Genomic DNA, 15,509 nt, shown 5'->3' on the forward strand with positions numbered 1-15,509 from the left:
TTTCTTTGAGTAAATTATCTAAAGTTTTTTTGTTTTTTTTTTTTTTTGAGAGAGAGAGAGAGAGCACAAGTGGTGGGGAGGGGCAGAGGGGGGGAAGGAGGCTCCCTGCTGAGCAGTGAGCTCAACACAGGGCTTGATCCCAGGACTCCAGGATCATGACTTGAGCTGAAGGCAGACGTTTAACCAACTGAACCACCCAGGTGCCTCTCTTCAAGTAAATTTTCTGCCCCCTTCTCTCATTCTTCTCCTTCTGGGATCCCTATAATGCAAATGTTATTAGGGTTGATGATGTTGGTGAGTTCCCTTAACCTATACTCATTTTTTATTTTTTATTTTTTTTCTATTCAGCTTTGTTGCTTTCCTCACCGTCTTCTGGATCACTGATCTGTTTGTTCTTCTGCATCCTCTAATCTGCTGCCCTTTTCCTCTAGAGTAATTTTTATTTCAGTTATTGAATGCTTCATCTCTGGTTCTTTTTTGTATTTCCTCCTTAAGTTCTTAGTGAGTTTATCTACTCTTTCTTTTTTAAGTAGACTCCAGGCCTGGCATGGAGCCCAACTCATGACCCTGAGATCAAGAACCGAGCTGAGATCAAGAGTTGGACGCTTAGCCAACTGAGCCACCTAGGCGCCCCTATCCACTCTTTTCTCAAGTCTAGTGAGTATCTTTGTCATTACTTTGAATTTTTTTGTTGTTTTTGTTTTGAGAGAGAGAGAGAACAAGCAGTGGGGAGGGGCAGAGGGAGAGAGAGAGAGAGAAAGAGAGAGAGAGAGAGAAAGAGAAGCAGACTCCCTGCTGAGCAGGAAGCCCAATGCAGGGCTCGATCCCAGGACCCGGAGATCATGACCTGAGCCAAAGGCAGACACTTAGCTGACTGAGCCACCCAGGTGCCCCCATTACTTTGAATTTTTATCAGGCATAGCGCTTCTCTATTTCATTTAGCTCTTTTGCTGTGATTTTTCTTCTCTTTCATTTGGGACATATTCTTCTGTGTCCTCATTTTGTCTTAGTCTCTGTGTTTGTTTCTATGGATTAAGGAGGTCAGCTACATCTCCTGGTCTTGAAAGTTGTAGTCTTGTGTCCTGTGGTGTCCTGGAATGCAGTGCCCCCTGGGCACGAGAACCAGGTGCTCCAGGAGTGTCCCCATGGATGCACTACATGTGCTCTGCTGTGTGGCTGAACTGTGTTTGCCTTCCCCTAGTCAGCAGCAGTGACCCACTTCGCCTGCTGCAGGCACACGGCACAGGGTTTGGTCCCTGGGCTGTTGAGGGGCCTGATACCAGTTTGGGGCTTGTAGGTGGATGGGATCAGCAGTCAGACTAGGTGTCTAAGTCAGCCTTTCTGCTGTAGTTGTGGGCCCTCCGAAGGGCAGGGCTTTCTCCCTGTGGTCCACAGAGGCTTTCGCTGATGGGCAGGGCTGGCAGTCAGACTAAATTAATCTTTCTGTCACAGTTTTGGGTGCACCAAGCAGCGGGGCTTTTTCCCGGCACAGCCAGCTAAAAGGCTCTGCCTCTGGAACTAGGCGGGGGGGTGTGGGGGTGTGGGGAGCAGGAGTCACTTTGGCATGGTGCCAGCCCCTGCCAGAGCTGCTTACAGGGTGCGCTGGGGCAGAAGCTGCTTTCGGCGGGGGACACCTGCTGCGGCAAGAGTGTTAGATGATGCAGGTTTGCAGGGGAATTTGGGGGTGGCACATGGGGGTGCTGGCAAAGTAGGTGGAATGTTAGTGCTGGTTCTCACCGTATCCGGCTGTGTAGTCTCAGGGAGGGAGAGCCCCCAACAGCCCCAAGCCCTCCTACCTTGCCCTCCACTAAGGTGTGAGAAGGGGGCTGTGGAGGAACCACCACAGGAAGAGCCGACTCCACAGTTAGTGCTTAGGCCAGATTCCCCGTGAGGACATCTGAGCACCTCAAGCAGGAGCTAAAATGCAACTTCTGAAAAATGTTTGATTTTTTTAGGAGTGACTGTACCTATTGATTGTCAGCTTCCCATTGTATTTGCAGGTTTCTGTAATGTCCAGATAGGGCAAAGGAAGAACATTACTGAAGTTAAAAGACTTCTGCGGCAGGATTTGCAGAGAACAGGCAAAAAAGGCTACATGGCAAAAAATCCTTCTGGTTAGTTATCTTTGGGTGTATCTTCAGATGTTTTTTGATTCTCTGTATATTCTAATATTCTCACAATAAATGTATGTTGCTTTTGTATTAACAATCTGAGTGTACTGGGGCAGGCTCCTGCGTAGTGCAGTCGGTTAAGCGTCTGACTTGGTTTCGGCTCAGGCCATGACCAGGGTCGTGAGATGGAGCTCCGCATCGGGCTCTGCACTCAGCTCTGAGTCTGCCTGAGACTCACTCTCTCCCTCTGCCCCTCCCCTCCCCGCACTCTCTCTCTAAAATAAATATTTAAAATAATCTGAATGTACAGAAAATATAATTTGAGAAAATACTATTTTCAGCTTCAAGCTAAATACATAAGAGTTGCTTTAGTGGGCACAAGGAAAGCTTTGAACTTGGTATCCACTGGCTGGCTGCAGCAGCTCTTGACTAATCCAGGCATGGTGGCAAAACAACAGAGAATCTTTGACTCCCACTCTCCTTAGGAATATACTTTCCAAGCTATATTTGACGAGGTCCTAATCAGATGTCCTTTTAACTTGCATACCAACACTACTGGTCACATCATGAAGAGCTGCCTTATCTTAGGCATTTTGCTTTTCTCCCTCTTTTCTAACTTGAGGGAAACACCGTTTCTCAGATTACTACAAAAAGCCAACCTAAGTAGTAGTCTCTTCTTTTCACGCACACTCTGGATGTTTGGTTTTCACCTTTAACATAATATGCATTAGTTTTTGGTTTTTTTTTAAGATTTATTTATTTATTTGACAGAGAGATCACGAGACTAGGAACACAAGCAGGGGGAGTGGGAGAGGGAGAAGCAGGCTTCCCGCCGAGCAGGGAGCCCGATGTGGGACCCGATCCTAGGACCCTGGGATCATGACCCAAGCCGAAGGCAGACGCTTAACGACTGAGCCATCCAGGCGCCCACATGCATTAGCTTTTTAAAAGACCTTTCCCACATCGAATTGCAAGAACTTGGGAAGCATCTTTTAATGTCAACATGAATTTGAAAGCATCTGTGGCTGCAGATGCTGATTTCCTTTTTTTTTTTTGAGGGATGGGACAGTTTAATTTAGAAATAAGCTTTGGACAGCCTCCTGATCAGAAGGGAGCCTAAGGGCCCACCCTGGGGGAGAGAGGCCATCGTGGAGGGTAAGGCCCCCAGGTGGAGGGAGACCAGCATGGGAGCTGGTACCACGAGTGCCACGACACTGGTCCTGTGCTCAGCAGGTACTGGCAGAGCCTGGAGTGATGAGTGGAATGGCCTTCTCAGGCATGGGGCTGTGCTTGATTGGACTTGCAGTTGCATCTTCCACTCAGGGCTATCAAGATTCCAGCGATGCACAGGAGCCCTCCGAAAATCATCCCGCCCAGCCGCAGGCTTTCCCAGTCGTAGTAGAAGGGACTGTCTTTATCAACCAGGTCATTGGCTTCCAAAGCAGGCAGGCCTGCCAGTGTGAGGAGAGGGCCTCGGGTCACTGTCTTCATGATACAGCTGCAGAGCAGGGCTGAGAGCCGGGTGCAGATCTGGAGAGGCTGCTGGGGCTGGGCCGCAGACGTTGATTTCTGAAAGTGTGTGCGCCTTCAACCCTAGCTGGGTCTGAACCACCGAGAACAGAGCTGACTCTGGTAGAGGTCTGCCAGACACCAACTCTGGGATCACAAAGCAATGGCAGCGTCCCCAGGGAGGCACTCTCCCCGTTTTAATTCTGGACAGAGTTGGGCCTGGGTTGACATGATCACCTGCGGTGTTCTTTCAGTAACAGAGATGCCCAGCTGAGTTGGCTGAAGGGCTCTCTGTTGGGCTTGGAGACCTACAGTCTGTGGCTGCAGAGACCACAGGTGGAAGGAGGCAGCCTCCCAAGCCTTTGCTGGCTACCCTAGGGCTGTTTATGACTCTGACATTTAAAAAAGGCCACCCAAAGATATCTTCTTGAAAGAAATGTTTATTATTTTTATCGGTCAAACAGTTTCAAACAAATTCAGAACAAGTTTTCACATTTTGAGCCTTTAGTGCAAAGACGCTATGTCATGCGTGAAAGAAATGCTGATCCAGTGGCGCCCTCCCCTGAAGCAAGTAAATATTGGGATGATCAGGAGGAAGGAGACTTATGTGACTGAAATCTGCTCAGAAATCCTCTTGAAAAAGGACATGATTTAAAGCTCATTTGAAGGTTTTTCACAACATAAATGTGCTTAAACAACTTGTAATCTCAACTTCTTAATTTCAAAACAAAATACCCCAAGTATCAACTATCCCTTTTAAATAAAAAAAATAATCAATTTATACTCTTCTTAAAAGAACTCTAACAATGTAAAATAAGTTCCAATTCCATATATATATATGTACATTTATAACTTAGGTGCTCTTTTGCTCTATATACTTTTACTCATGCAACAGTGACAGACGACTGGATGTGAGGCCCTACAGAGGCCTCTCTGAGAAAGCAGTGTAGCTTCTCACTCTGGCGAAGAACAAAGGGGTGTACATCTTGTCAATCTCAAAAGCAGTAACTGCAGTCTCACCAGTTGATCTGTAAAGAAAGCACAAAATTACCGGTTACAAGGACATTTCAACTCATTTAAAATCCTTACATATTTAGAGGGGAGGGTTTATCTTACACTTTAGTCTTTTTTATTTTTGAATTCATCTCCGTAAATTCAAAATGATAGAGGCAGGATAAGAGAAAACCACAGGCCCAGAATAGTGTCACTTACACCGAATTCCCAAACCAATGCAGTTTCAAGTCAGTCAGAAATCTTCTGATGGGCCCTCTCCACCCCCCAAAGGAAGATGAGGTAGCCTGCATGGTATGACTCCCTGCTCTTCCCTCTCAGGGAAAGCAGCACTTCCTGGAACAACCCTTCCTGCCCCTACCCTCCTGCTATAAAAACCTTCCATTTTGTTCAACTCCTCCGAGCTCCCCTCTACCTGTTAGATGGGATGCTGCCCAATTCAGGACTTGTTTACTAAAGCCAGTTAGACAATTAAAATTTACTTGGTTGAATTTTTGTCATTTAACAGATTCGGTGGCAGCAAAAGGATCCAAAGGGAACTTCCGGCAGCATCTGGGGCGATGAGAACATAGGCGTGGTCCCTGTGAACCTTCTGAGCTCACGGTCTTTCTCACCATCTCGAGGGCCGTGGGTAAGTTCCTCTCAGTTACGAGTTTTTTGTCGTCGCTGACGTTTAAGCTCCCCATCTAAATGGTGTTCCCGTACAGGGCAGGACGGCTTGAGCTGGCAGGTGCTTATGCCTGGAGCCCAGCCCCCAGCCCCACAGACCACAGTCCCTGGTGGAAAGCCATGCGCTGCGGGAATTGGTGGTGGTGTGCACAGGGCCCTCCTATGGCCAAGATGCAATGCTGCCAATACACCCAAGGGCACAGGTCTGTCTGTCTGTCTGGTTTTGTGTAAAGCCTGTCGCTAGTGGGGATCTTGGAGACCAAAAAGCTGCAAGAATTGGTGGGGATGGGTCGAGCATTTAAAGGCTGTTAGAAGTGCTCACCACCTCAGGAAGACTCCTGGGATGGGATAAGTTAGTTGTGAAACAGGTTAGCCTGGCACTAGGTCACCCACCAATCTCAAGAAACTTTCCAGGCACCGAGGTACACTGTAAAACACACTCATTCCCCAGCCCCATGGCACATCCCTTTCAGGTATTCATTCAGCTCAGAAGATCCCTAAATTCTGAAGGGTCAAGCATGCCACCTTCTGGCACACCTGCTTATTTCATGTCTAAGAACTACAGTCCCAGAAGTTTTAGAAACGACAAAATCTTCCTAAGCTTGTTTTGGGTCCTGAGGCACTTAGCTTGGTAACCACCAGGCTGGGTGCCCCAAAAGAAGGCTGATGTGGGTTAACTCTGTGACTAGGGACCTACCGACGTGCTGCCAGCCCTCAGAGGAATCACGACCTAGAAATACAGTGGCCATTATGGGGAACGTTCCAGTTAGATAAGATCATTTAAGAAGTAGACCTGAAAGCACGAGTTCCCAAATTAAACAGAATGGGATACCCATTTCATTTGGCATGCAGATGCCTCCAAAAGGTTTCAAAGTTCCAAAACCGTTTCATTGAAAGATTTTATTGCAATAGGAAAAATTAAAGAGAGAAAAAGGTAGGTGCCTAAAACAAGACTGTAACACTGGGTACTCCTTCTCATCTGAATTTTAAAAGACTACCTAAACATCAGCCAAATTCTGCCAAGTTAATGGCCGTACAGACACCCTGTTCTCTACCTTCTAAGCAGGGCCCTCCCATGAGCCCCTCCCAGAGTCAACGAAGCTGAGGGATTTTCTGATAAACTGCTACATTATTCCTTAGACAGTCAAGGGGAAACCGGCAGATACCAGATCGTGCCCAGGGGATCCTGGAAAAACTGGCAGAAGCCAGCAAAAGGTGAAAATTCTTACCAGAGTCCACACTTCCAAATCTCTGCCTGCCCAGTCACACAGAAAATAAAATCACACTGTCCTTCCCTTCTAAATCCAGACCCACTGGTTACTGATCCCTTCTCTCCCAGGGACACCTACTGCCTTCCTGCTCCTCTGGTTTGGCATTGCTGGGCTTGGCTTTCTGCCTGCTTGGGACATGCAGGTTGTTGGTTCTTTCTTTTGGCCATCATTGTGAGTGATTCTAGATTTGGGGAACTTGATATCCTCCATACCGTCCTTGCTGATCCATCTTTCATTCAACAGAAGCAATTCAATACTGCCACAAATACGTAAAGTTAGAATGATGTACCCAGAGGGGGAAAGAAGCAAACTGAGGATACGAGAGTTGGATAGGGGGAGAACCTCTGATGCCATTTAAGTTACAGTCCAATTCTTTGGATTGAACTGAAAGCAATGGTCCTTATGTTACACATCTTTGCAAAACCACAAACGCAGCTCTATAGGCAACAAAGTTCCCCTATTCCTTTACCAATCCCCCAATGTCCCGTTTATCTCCGACAGCTTGTACATTATTGGCCTTAGGAAACCAAGTTTCTTCTAGAAGGAGCTTGCATTTTTCCCTGTGCTTTTTAAATCTAAATGTTCAATGTTCTACCTGGTCTTCTCCAGGAATTCCTTAGTTCCTCTCTTTAAAATGCAAACTTAAGGAGATGATTCTTACCAAGAAAAAACAAAATGGGCAAAGTCATTTGAAACTTGACTTGCCAAGGGCAAATACAAACCTTAAGTGTCTTCTCTAAAGATGTATATAAAGAAAAGCTTTACCCATGTAGCCAGGTAACCTCAACATATTCAACCTACCAGAAAAACAAACTCACATCTGACTTTGATAAATCCTGTATTTATTTTAGGGCAGGATTTTCAAAATCAGCTATAAGGTCTCTGAGTCAGTCTGTTCGCATGTGTCTATACATGTGTGTTATAGTTATGTCGTACTTTCTACCTCTGATGGTATCGCTAAAATGAATTTGTAAAAGAGCTCTATTTAGTGGGTTTGAAGGCAAGTGCCTATAAGGATGGGCACTCTGAAAATCATATAGTCAGAGACTAACCCAAATGTTTAAGTGCATGTGACCCAGGAAAATATTGATATAAAAGCTAGATAACGGTTAATGGTTTAATTAAAAGACATGTTTTTAGTTATCAACATTAAATATTAAACTTATTCTACCTGAGTTTACTAGGTAAATTCACGTTCTCTCTTCTAAGATGTGGCCACACAAAACAAAGTGTTTGTAGGTAAACATAATTCAGGACAAATAAAGCTAAGCAGGACAAAAGTTTATAAATGAGCTTTTCAGCAATATTTGTCTACTTAGTTTTCCCAAGCTTTTTTTTTTTTTGATAACCTAAAACCTTAAACTAAGTTAAGTTAAATGATGAATTAAGTTAAACTCATTAAATACCCAGATCAGGGCGCCTGGGTGGCTCAGTTGGTTAAGCGACTGCCTTCGGCTCAGGTCATGATCCTGGAGTCCCGGGATCGAGTCCTGCATCGGGCTCCCTGCTCGGCAGGGAGTCTGCTTCTCCCTCTGACCCTCCTCCCTCTCACGCTCTCTGTCGCTCATTCTCTCTGTCTCAAATAAATAAATAAAATCTTTAAAAAAATAAATAAATAAATACCCAGATCATTTCCAAATAAGATAAAGTACTAAAGCATTAATTAGTAAACACAGATTTATCTACTTTTGTCTTCATATTACAGAGAAACTAATATTTAAACATGCGAATGATACACTGAAACACGTAAAACAGCACATGCTCTAGAAATTTTAAAATGTATTCATAAATATGCCAATTTAAAAAAAATGCTAGTGTAACAGTTCAAAATTGCTCACTTATTAGTTTTCACTAGAAATTAAGGTTTTTAAGGGTTAAGAATTCTAATTAATATCTTTGTATGCCAGAAAAGCAGGACGTGTTTTTCATAAAATAAGGTATGAGAAATAGAGAGTAAGTTTGTCCTAAAACGAAGCTGGTTGTTTAAAGAAAAAAAAAAAAAAAGACAAAATCGGGATGTAGAAAAGAGGTTGTAAAAGGTTTGTAGAAAACAAGTATTTGAAAAGGAATTTTAATGTGTGGTCAAGCAGGTTAAGATTAAAATATATTTTAAAAAATGAGTTTTTTTTTTTTTTTTTAAGATTTTATTTATTTATTTGAGAGAGAGAATGAGAGAGAGAGAGCATGAGAGGGGGAGGGGCAGAGGGAGAAGCAGACTCCCTGCCGAGCAGAGAGCCCGATGCGGGACTTGATCCCGGGACTCCAGGATCATGACCTGAGCCGAAGGCAGTCGCTTAACCAACTGAGCCACCCAGGCGCCCTAAAAAATGAGTTTTAATATCAAAGTAAGATGGTGCAAAATTATTTAGTTTTCTGTCAAAAAACAGTTTTCTTGGACTTTGGTCTGCTTTTGAAAAGACTGCAGTTTCATAACAACCTGTAATCCTACTTATAAGGCAAGTGCTTTAAAACCTTTTTTAAAAAATTGTGACAAACTTCCAAAGGACCTGTTAAACTAATGAGGCTTATTCGCTGTAAGTGAATACCTAACCTTCTGTGTAGCACAAGTGGCTGAAGTCCACTCTGGGTCCACAAACATGGCCCCTCATCACCAGACTTGCCACCCTGACGTCCCTGTAACATGGCAACAGCCTGCTTCTAAACTGAAGACACTGAAATGAGTGAGCACTGACTGCAAATTGAACACACACTTATAGAAACCTAGATGGCCCGGTTCTTCCTGGCTCCCTGGCAAATCCCACATTTTAATTTTTGCATTCCTTCACCCACCACAGCACAATGACGAAGACTCAAATTATAAACAGACATTGATAGACTTCTATAAAATTACCAAAATAGTCTACCAGCAATGCCTGACCTGTTTGGTCACTACCACTCCCCATACCCCACCCCCACCCCCATAACCTATTTTTGTTCCAAGAGACCTCAAACCTCTGCCCTCTGGATCCTTCAAACACTTGTAGCTGGACTTCATTCAACTGCCAGTGAGTATGAGTATAGCTCATACTCATAAATATTGCTGAAAAGCTCATTTATAAACTTTTGTCTTGCTTAGCTTTATTTGTCCTGAATGTTTACCTACAAACACTTTATTAAACATTAGACAGTCAGCCATTATCCTAAGCTATTATGAGTGATCAACAGGTTCTTGTATGTGTGATTTCTAGATGGGTCGAGATTTCCCCTGCTGTAAGACTGATGCCTTCCCAGGAAAAACCAACCAAAACAAACCAACTTAAAAATGTGTTCCCCACTTGGGGTATACTTTCCACTCTCTCCAGTGATCAAGGCATCCATTTCACTGGACAAATCACATGCGCCTCAACGAAAACCTTACGAACTTCTTGGAATTCTATCAGGACACAACCTTCTGGTCCCTTGTTGTCTCCTGCTCGTATGACCAGCTACTGTAAGTCTCCACTGTCTTATGCTCAAGCCTGTCACCCATCGATTCAAGCTTTCCTGGATCCCAATTCAAAGAAACCTGTTCATCACAGCCTAGAGTTTGGTGACTATATAAGCGTTGCCAGAGGAAAACCACTCTCCAGCCCCAATGGAAAAGGACCTTCCCAGGTGCTCCTGACCACGGACACTGCTGCAGAACTATAAAGTATTAAGCCTTGGGTACACATCACAGAGATAAGGCTCCACCCGCCACCCGGTCCTGTACAGATGCTGGAGACCTCCACATCAAAGTGATGAGCAAGACAAGTAGCAGACATCGAGGTAGTCTGCTTCCACCCCAGATGACGGATGGAGACTCCATACACTAAACGTAAACGCTTTTCTCCTCTTTTCCTTTCCTTCACTCTGGCATTGGCCTGGAAAGATAACACCCTCATCTGTATCTCCCAGGCCACCGTGAAGGGGGTGGGTGTGGGAGGGGTATAACCTCTGGAATTTAAAACAATCTTTTATTTCAGGCTAAGAGAAAATCTAACTGTGCCTCTAACTTTTCACAAGCAAAATAAAAGATCTCATTGGTTGAATCTCCTAAATTTACACTGTTGAATTTAAAAAGAGACATTCACGATTCAGATTCACTCCTTTACAGAGGTCCCGATTTCCTTGGTTAGGGATACATATAAATGAGGCTATGATCAATTCTCAAAATTATTGCAAAATCTGCTGCTAAAGCAAAAGCAGCACCACAAAGATCCTTGGACTCTCTAGCCAAAGTTGTCCTTGATTATCTTTTAGCTGAGCAAGGGGGTGGGTATCTGTGTTGCGGCCAATACCACCTACTGTGCCTGGACTAACACTGATGGGGAAGTTAAAAATTGTGTAAGATCACTGAGCAAGGCCCTGGGCTTAAAAAGATGACTCCTGCAGTAGGGCCTTTCTATGGTTTGGTTAGGTCTTGGGGACCATGGCTCTAAGTACACTCCAACTATTGGGAATTGTCCTAACAGTAAGAATAATACTAAGAATAATAATAACCTATAGTAATAGTAATCTCTTTGGTGCATTATATTCTCTCAAAAGCTTTAAATGTATGTTCACAGCCACTCATCACCAAGCAAATGATCTAAGACTGGAACATGAACCTGAAGCTGTGACCTACCAATATCACAGATGAAGGAAAAGCATCGTGACCTATGGGTACCACACAAAGGATCAACACAAGCTGTGAGAACTACAAAAGGGTAATTGAGAGTTGGTGCTCATGCCTTAAATTTTGATCACATCTCTCAGTTAAGCTGACAATCTGATCAAAAGGGGGAACTGTTAAAAAGAAAACCACAGGCCCCAAAATGGCATCACTCAGGATGGGTTCCCAAAGCGGGGCTTAATATATAATTTAATTGCAGTTTCAGCCTCCCCCAGAAATGCAGTCTAAACTGGTCAGTCAGGGGCGCCTGGGTGGCTCAGTTGGTTAAGCGGCTGCCTTCAGCTCAGGTCATGATCCCAGGGTCCTGGGATCGAGTCCCGCATCGGACTCCCTGCTCAGTGGAGAGCCTGCTTCTCCCTCCCCCTCTGCCTGCCTCTCTGCCTACTTGTGCTCTCTGTCAAATAAATAAATAAAATCTTTAAAAATAAATAAACTGCTCAGAAATTTATTGATGGGAGCCCATGAGTCTGCCACATGGACCCTCTCCGTTCCCCAAAGGAAAATGAGGAGTTTGCATAAGACCCTCTGCTTTTCCCTTTAAGAGAAAATGTCCTTGCCTGAAACAATCCTTTTCTTTTGCTAATAACTTTCCTGCCCTGCTCTCCTTCTATAAAAACCTTCCATTTTATACAACTCCTCAAGGCTCCCCATTCACAAATCATTTAATAAAGCCAATTAGATCTTTAAAAATTTTACTTGGTAAAATTTTTGTTATTTAACAGGCATATTGCAAAAATTTGAAAAACTGAGAAAAGTACAAAGAAAAAAATCACTCATCATTCCATCATCTAATATAACAATATGAGGTACAGTTGACCCTTGAACAACATAGGGGTTGGGGTGTCAAAAATCCACATATAACTTTTGAGTCCCCAGAAACATAACTACTACTAACCTGTTGACCGGAAGTCTTACCAATTACAAAATCAATTAACACATATTTTGTATGTTACATGTATGTTGTACTGTATTCTTACAGTAAAGTAAGCTAGAGGAGAAACAAAGTTATTAAGAAAAGTACAAGAAAAATACATTTACAGTACTATATTTATAAAAAAAATCCACATTATAAGTGGATGCATGCAGCTCAAACCTGTGTTGTTCAAGGGTCAACTACACCTTCTTCCAAGCACCTCAACCTGTCTATCGAGCTTTTCTATTGAGATTATAATACTATCAGTAATCCTGCTTTTCATTTAGCATTCTGACATATGCATTTCCTCACATTATTAAATACTCTTCAGAAGCCATTACATATTTCACTGTCTCCCTGTACCACAATTTCCTTAATAATCTCCCCCCTCTTTTTTAAAGATTTAATTTATTTGAGAGAGAGAGAGCACAAGTGGGAGGAGGGGCAGAGGGAGAGAGAGAAGCAGACTCCCCACTGAACGAGGAGCCTGATGCGGGGCTCAATCCAGGACGCCGGGATCATGACCTGAGCTAAAGGCAGATACTTAACCGACTGAGCCACCCAGGTGCCCCAATAATTTCCTTTCTGTTGGAGATTTACGTTGTTTTCATTGTTTGGTAATTAAAAATGTGATAAGCTGCTCAGAGAGGATTCTGCTTGTCCCTCTCCCTCTGCCCACCTCTTGCTCATGCTCTCTCTCTCCCTGTCTCTCTCAAATAAATAAAATCTTTAAAAAAAAAGTGATATTTTTGATTATGTCCTTTGAACAGATTCCTTAGAAATTCTAAGTAAAAGGCTACAGATATTTTAAGGATCTTGTTAAAATGTAATTTAAGAAGAATTATAATCCTAGAATAGAATTTAGTGACTTAATATTTGCATGATCAACAGCATCATCCCAGTGGGGAGGGAAGGGAAGCTGATGATAAGTAATACTACTACAGCCTTTTAGTTTTGTCCCCCAAAGGGATAAATAAAGGGATAAATCAAGCGACTTTATACATACAGTAAGGAAGTCAATGTGAGCATTAGCAGTTACAAATGACACCTATAATAATGTCCTTCTTCCTCCTAAAACATGATGCTTTCTATTTATTTGGTACTACTCTGAGTTTGGTTTCTTTCTATGAGAAGAAAATAGAACATTCCACTGCACAGTTTACTGAGAGAAGCAAAAAGGAGATACAGGACTGCTAGGTAAGAATGAAAAGAAAGAAAAATGCTGAGAATCTCAGTTCTCAGGACCTTTCACACGAGTGGGGAAAGCATGGAAACAGGCCACAGATGGTTTTCAACCCTGTGAAGTAGGTTAATAGAAGGTGATCTCAAATTCTGTCTCTCAGGGGGCACCTGGGTGGCTCAGTCGTTAAGCATCTGCCTTCGGCTCAGGTCATGATCCCGGGATCCTGGGATCGAGCCCCGCATCGGGCTCCCTGCTCGGCGGGGAGCCTGCTTCTCTCTCTCCCACTCCCCCTGCTTGTGTTCCCTCTCTCGCTGTGTCTCTCTCTGTCATATAAATAAATAAAATCTTAAAAAAAAAAAATCTGTCTCAGAATTTTGGATTCTATTTTGGAACCAAGAGGCGTCGACCACACACCAATATTCTTTCAAACCTAAAAACAGCAAACCTCACTATCCACACACATTGATGTTTCACCTACTTCTGTACTGTTCCTTTCTCACACGCATTCTTCTGTTCCTTAATTACTCCTTACAGGTAAATCCTAACACAAACAGCTTTAAATAGGAACCACCTAATAGATGTATTAAAATCGGTGTATAATCCTGGAGGATAAACCAACCAGAAGTAAAAAAAAAAAAAATGGTAAGAGTGAAACACAGGAGAAGAAAAAAGATTTGATGTTTTAAAAGTGACTTAAGTCGGGGCGCCTGGGTGGCTCAGTTGGTTAAGCGACTGCCTTCGGCTCAGGTCATGATCCTGGAGTCCCGGGATCGAGTCCCGCATCGGGCTCCCTGCTCAGCAGGGAGTCTGCTTCTCCCTCTGACCCTCCCCTCTCTCCTGCTCTCGGTCTCCCATTCTCTCAGATAAATAAATAAAAAATCTTTAAAAAAAATAAAATAAAAGTGACTTAAGTCAATGAGTAGATAATGCACAGACAGCTTAGAGGTGACTGAGTACCATTCTAATTCCAAAGTGGAGGCCCCCATTCCCATGCCTATTCCCACGGGCACTGGGGAGAGCACCACCTCCTGGTCCACTCCTTTGCATACCTGACAGAATCATACTGAAAAGATGGTCATTAAAAAAAAAAAAAAGAAAAGATGGTCATTGGCCAGGGACCTCTCCCTGGCCACAGCTCTCTACACAGAGCACAGCAAACTCTGGAGGCATTTACAGGAGACGTGTGATACTTTGTAATGTAACATCCTGGAACATAAGGTGGTTTTATAATGTAACATTAACTCTGAGGACTTTAAAATCTATCAGAGAGTTTCCTAAGCCTGATATGAAGTACACATTTATTCTGCAACTTTGGCATCTGTATTACATTCACCTACTTGTAAGTAATGTGACAAGAATGATGTATCCAGATGAGTTTGTTGAACCTCTGGTGGCCACTGGAACACAGCTGGAGCCCCACATGAAAACTCTGATCTGCTTCTTGCACAGGGACGCGACGGAAATATCTGTATTTGTAGTCAACTGGCTTCTGTAAAAGAAAAGGTGTGTGAGCTATCATGAAACCTCCCCTCACTGATACATATAAATATTACAGGAATCTATTATGCAAGAGTGACACGAAAAGTAACAATCTCTGCACACGGTAGAGGGGTCTTGGGTATCAAATGAGAAGGTGGATAAGTGCCCTGAAAAATGTTAAGCATTCCAAAACTGTTTTCTCTCCATCATCGGCTCAGTTAATCAACACAATCACCCCCAGTGTTAAATATGATTGTACATTGCTGTTTAACGGCTGAAAGAATGAAGATCCCAGGAGGTCAAACAAGTTAACCAAAATTACACAGTAGCTGCAGAGTTGGAAATGAAAACTTCTGTCTTCTCCATGTAAGCCTAGTATTTCCTTCCACTGAAAATACGGGAATTTTTACAGAGGCAAAGTGATAAATTGGTGAAAGATGCAGAAGAAGCATGGAGTAGAATTTATCTTTTGCGGTAACAGTAAAAGAGTTGATGAAGAAACAGATGTGGACAAGGTTCATTAGAATCACACTTCTGCAAATACTGTTGCTAACAACACGAGAATTCAACACTATGCATGGTTTCACTGTATCATATTCTGAAGAGAAAACTGGTACTCAACACAGGAGTTCCTAAACTCTTTTATAAGGTAAGACCTAAACAAGGGCCCATAACTCCCTAATTCTGACCTCAGGAAACTCATGGCCAAGGCCACAGCCATCGTAGCTAC

General features: G+C 43.3%; 2 protein-coding genes across 3 annotated transcripts in view; both read right to left on the bottom strand.

The window, feature by feature from the left end:
• Positions 1-3,337: 3,337 nt before the first annotated feature.
• Positions 3,338-3,602, bottom strand: LOC110582160 (FXYD domain-containing ion transport regulator 4-like). Its single transcript, XM_021692105.1, is given in 2 exon segments — positions 3,338-3,401; positions 3,403-3,602. Coding segments are annotated over 2 exon segments (264 nt in total).
• A 442-nt stretch (positions 3,603-4,044) lies between these two features.
• The window catches only part of FBXO9 (F-box protein 9), a 40,019-nt gene continuing 28,554 nt past the window's right edge, over positions 4,045-15,509 (bottom strand). For both annotated transcript variants that reach the window (XM_044917249.1, XM_021691889.1), the window contains 2 exons: positions 14,638-14,789; positions 4,045-4,648 (listed from right to left, as the gene is read on the bottom strand). In XM_044917249.1, coding sequence (XP_044773184.1) covers positions 4,540-4,648; positions 14,638-14,789 — 261 coding nt within the window. In that variant the 3' untranslated portion in view covers positions 4,045-4,539. The remainder of the gene's footprint in view (positions 4,649-14,637; positions 14,790-15,509) is intronic.

This window comes from Neomonachus schauinslandi, chromosome 8, assembly GCF_002201575.2.
Source record: "Neomonachus schauinslandi chromosome 8, ASM220157v2, whole genome shotgun sequence".
Classification (NCBI taxonomy): domain Eukaryota; kingdom Metazoa; phylum Chordata; class Mammalia; order Carnivora; family Phocidae; genus Neomonachus; species Neomonachus schauinslandi.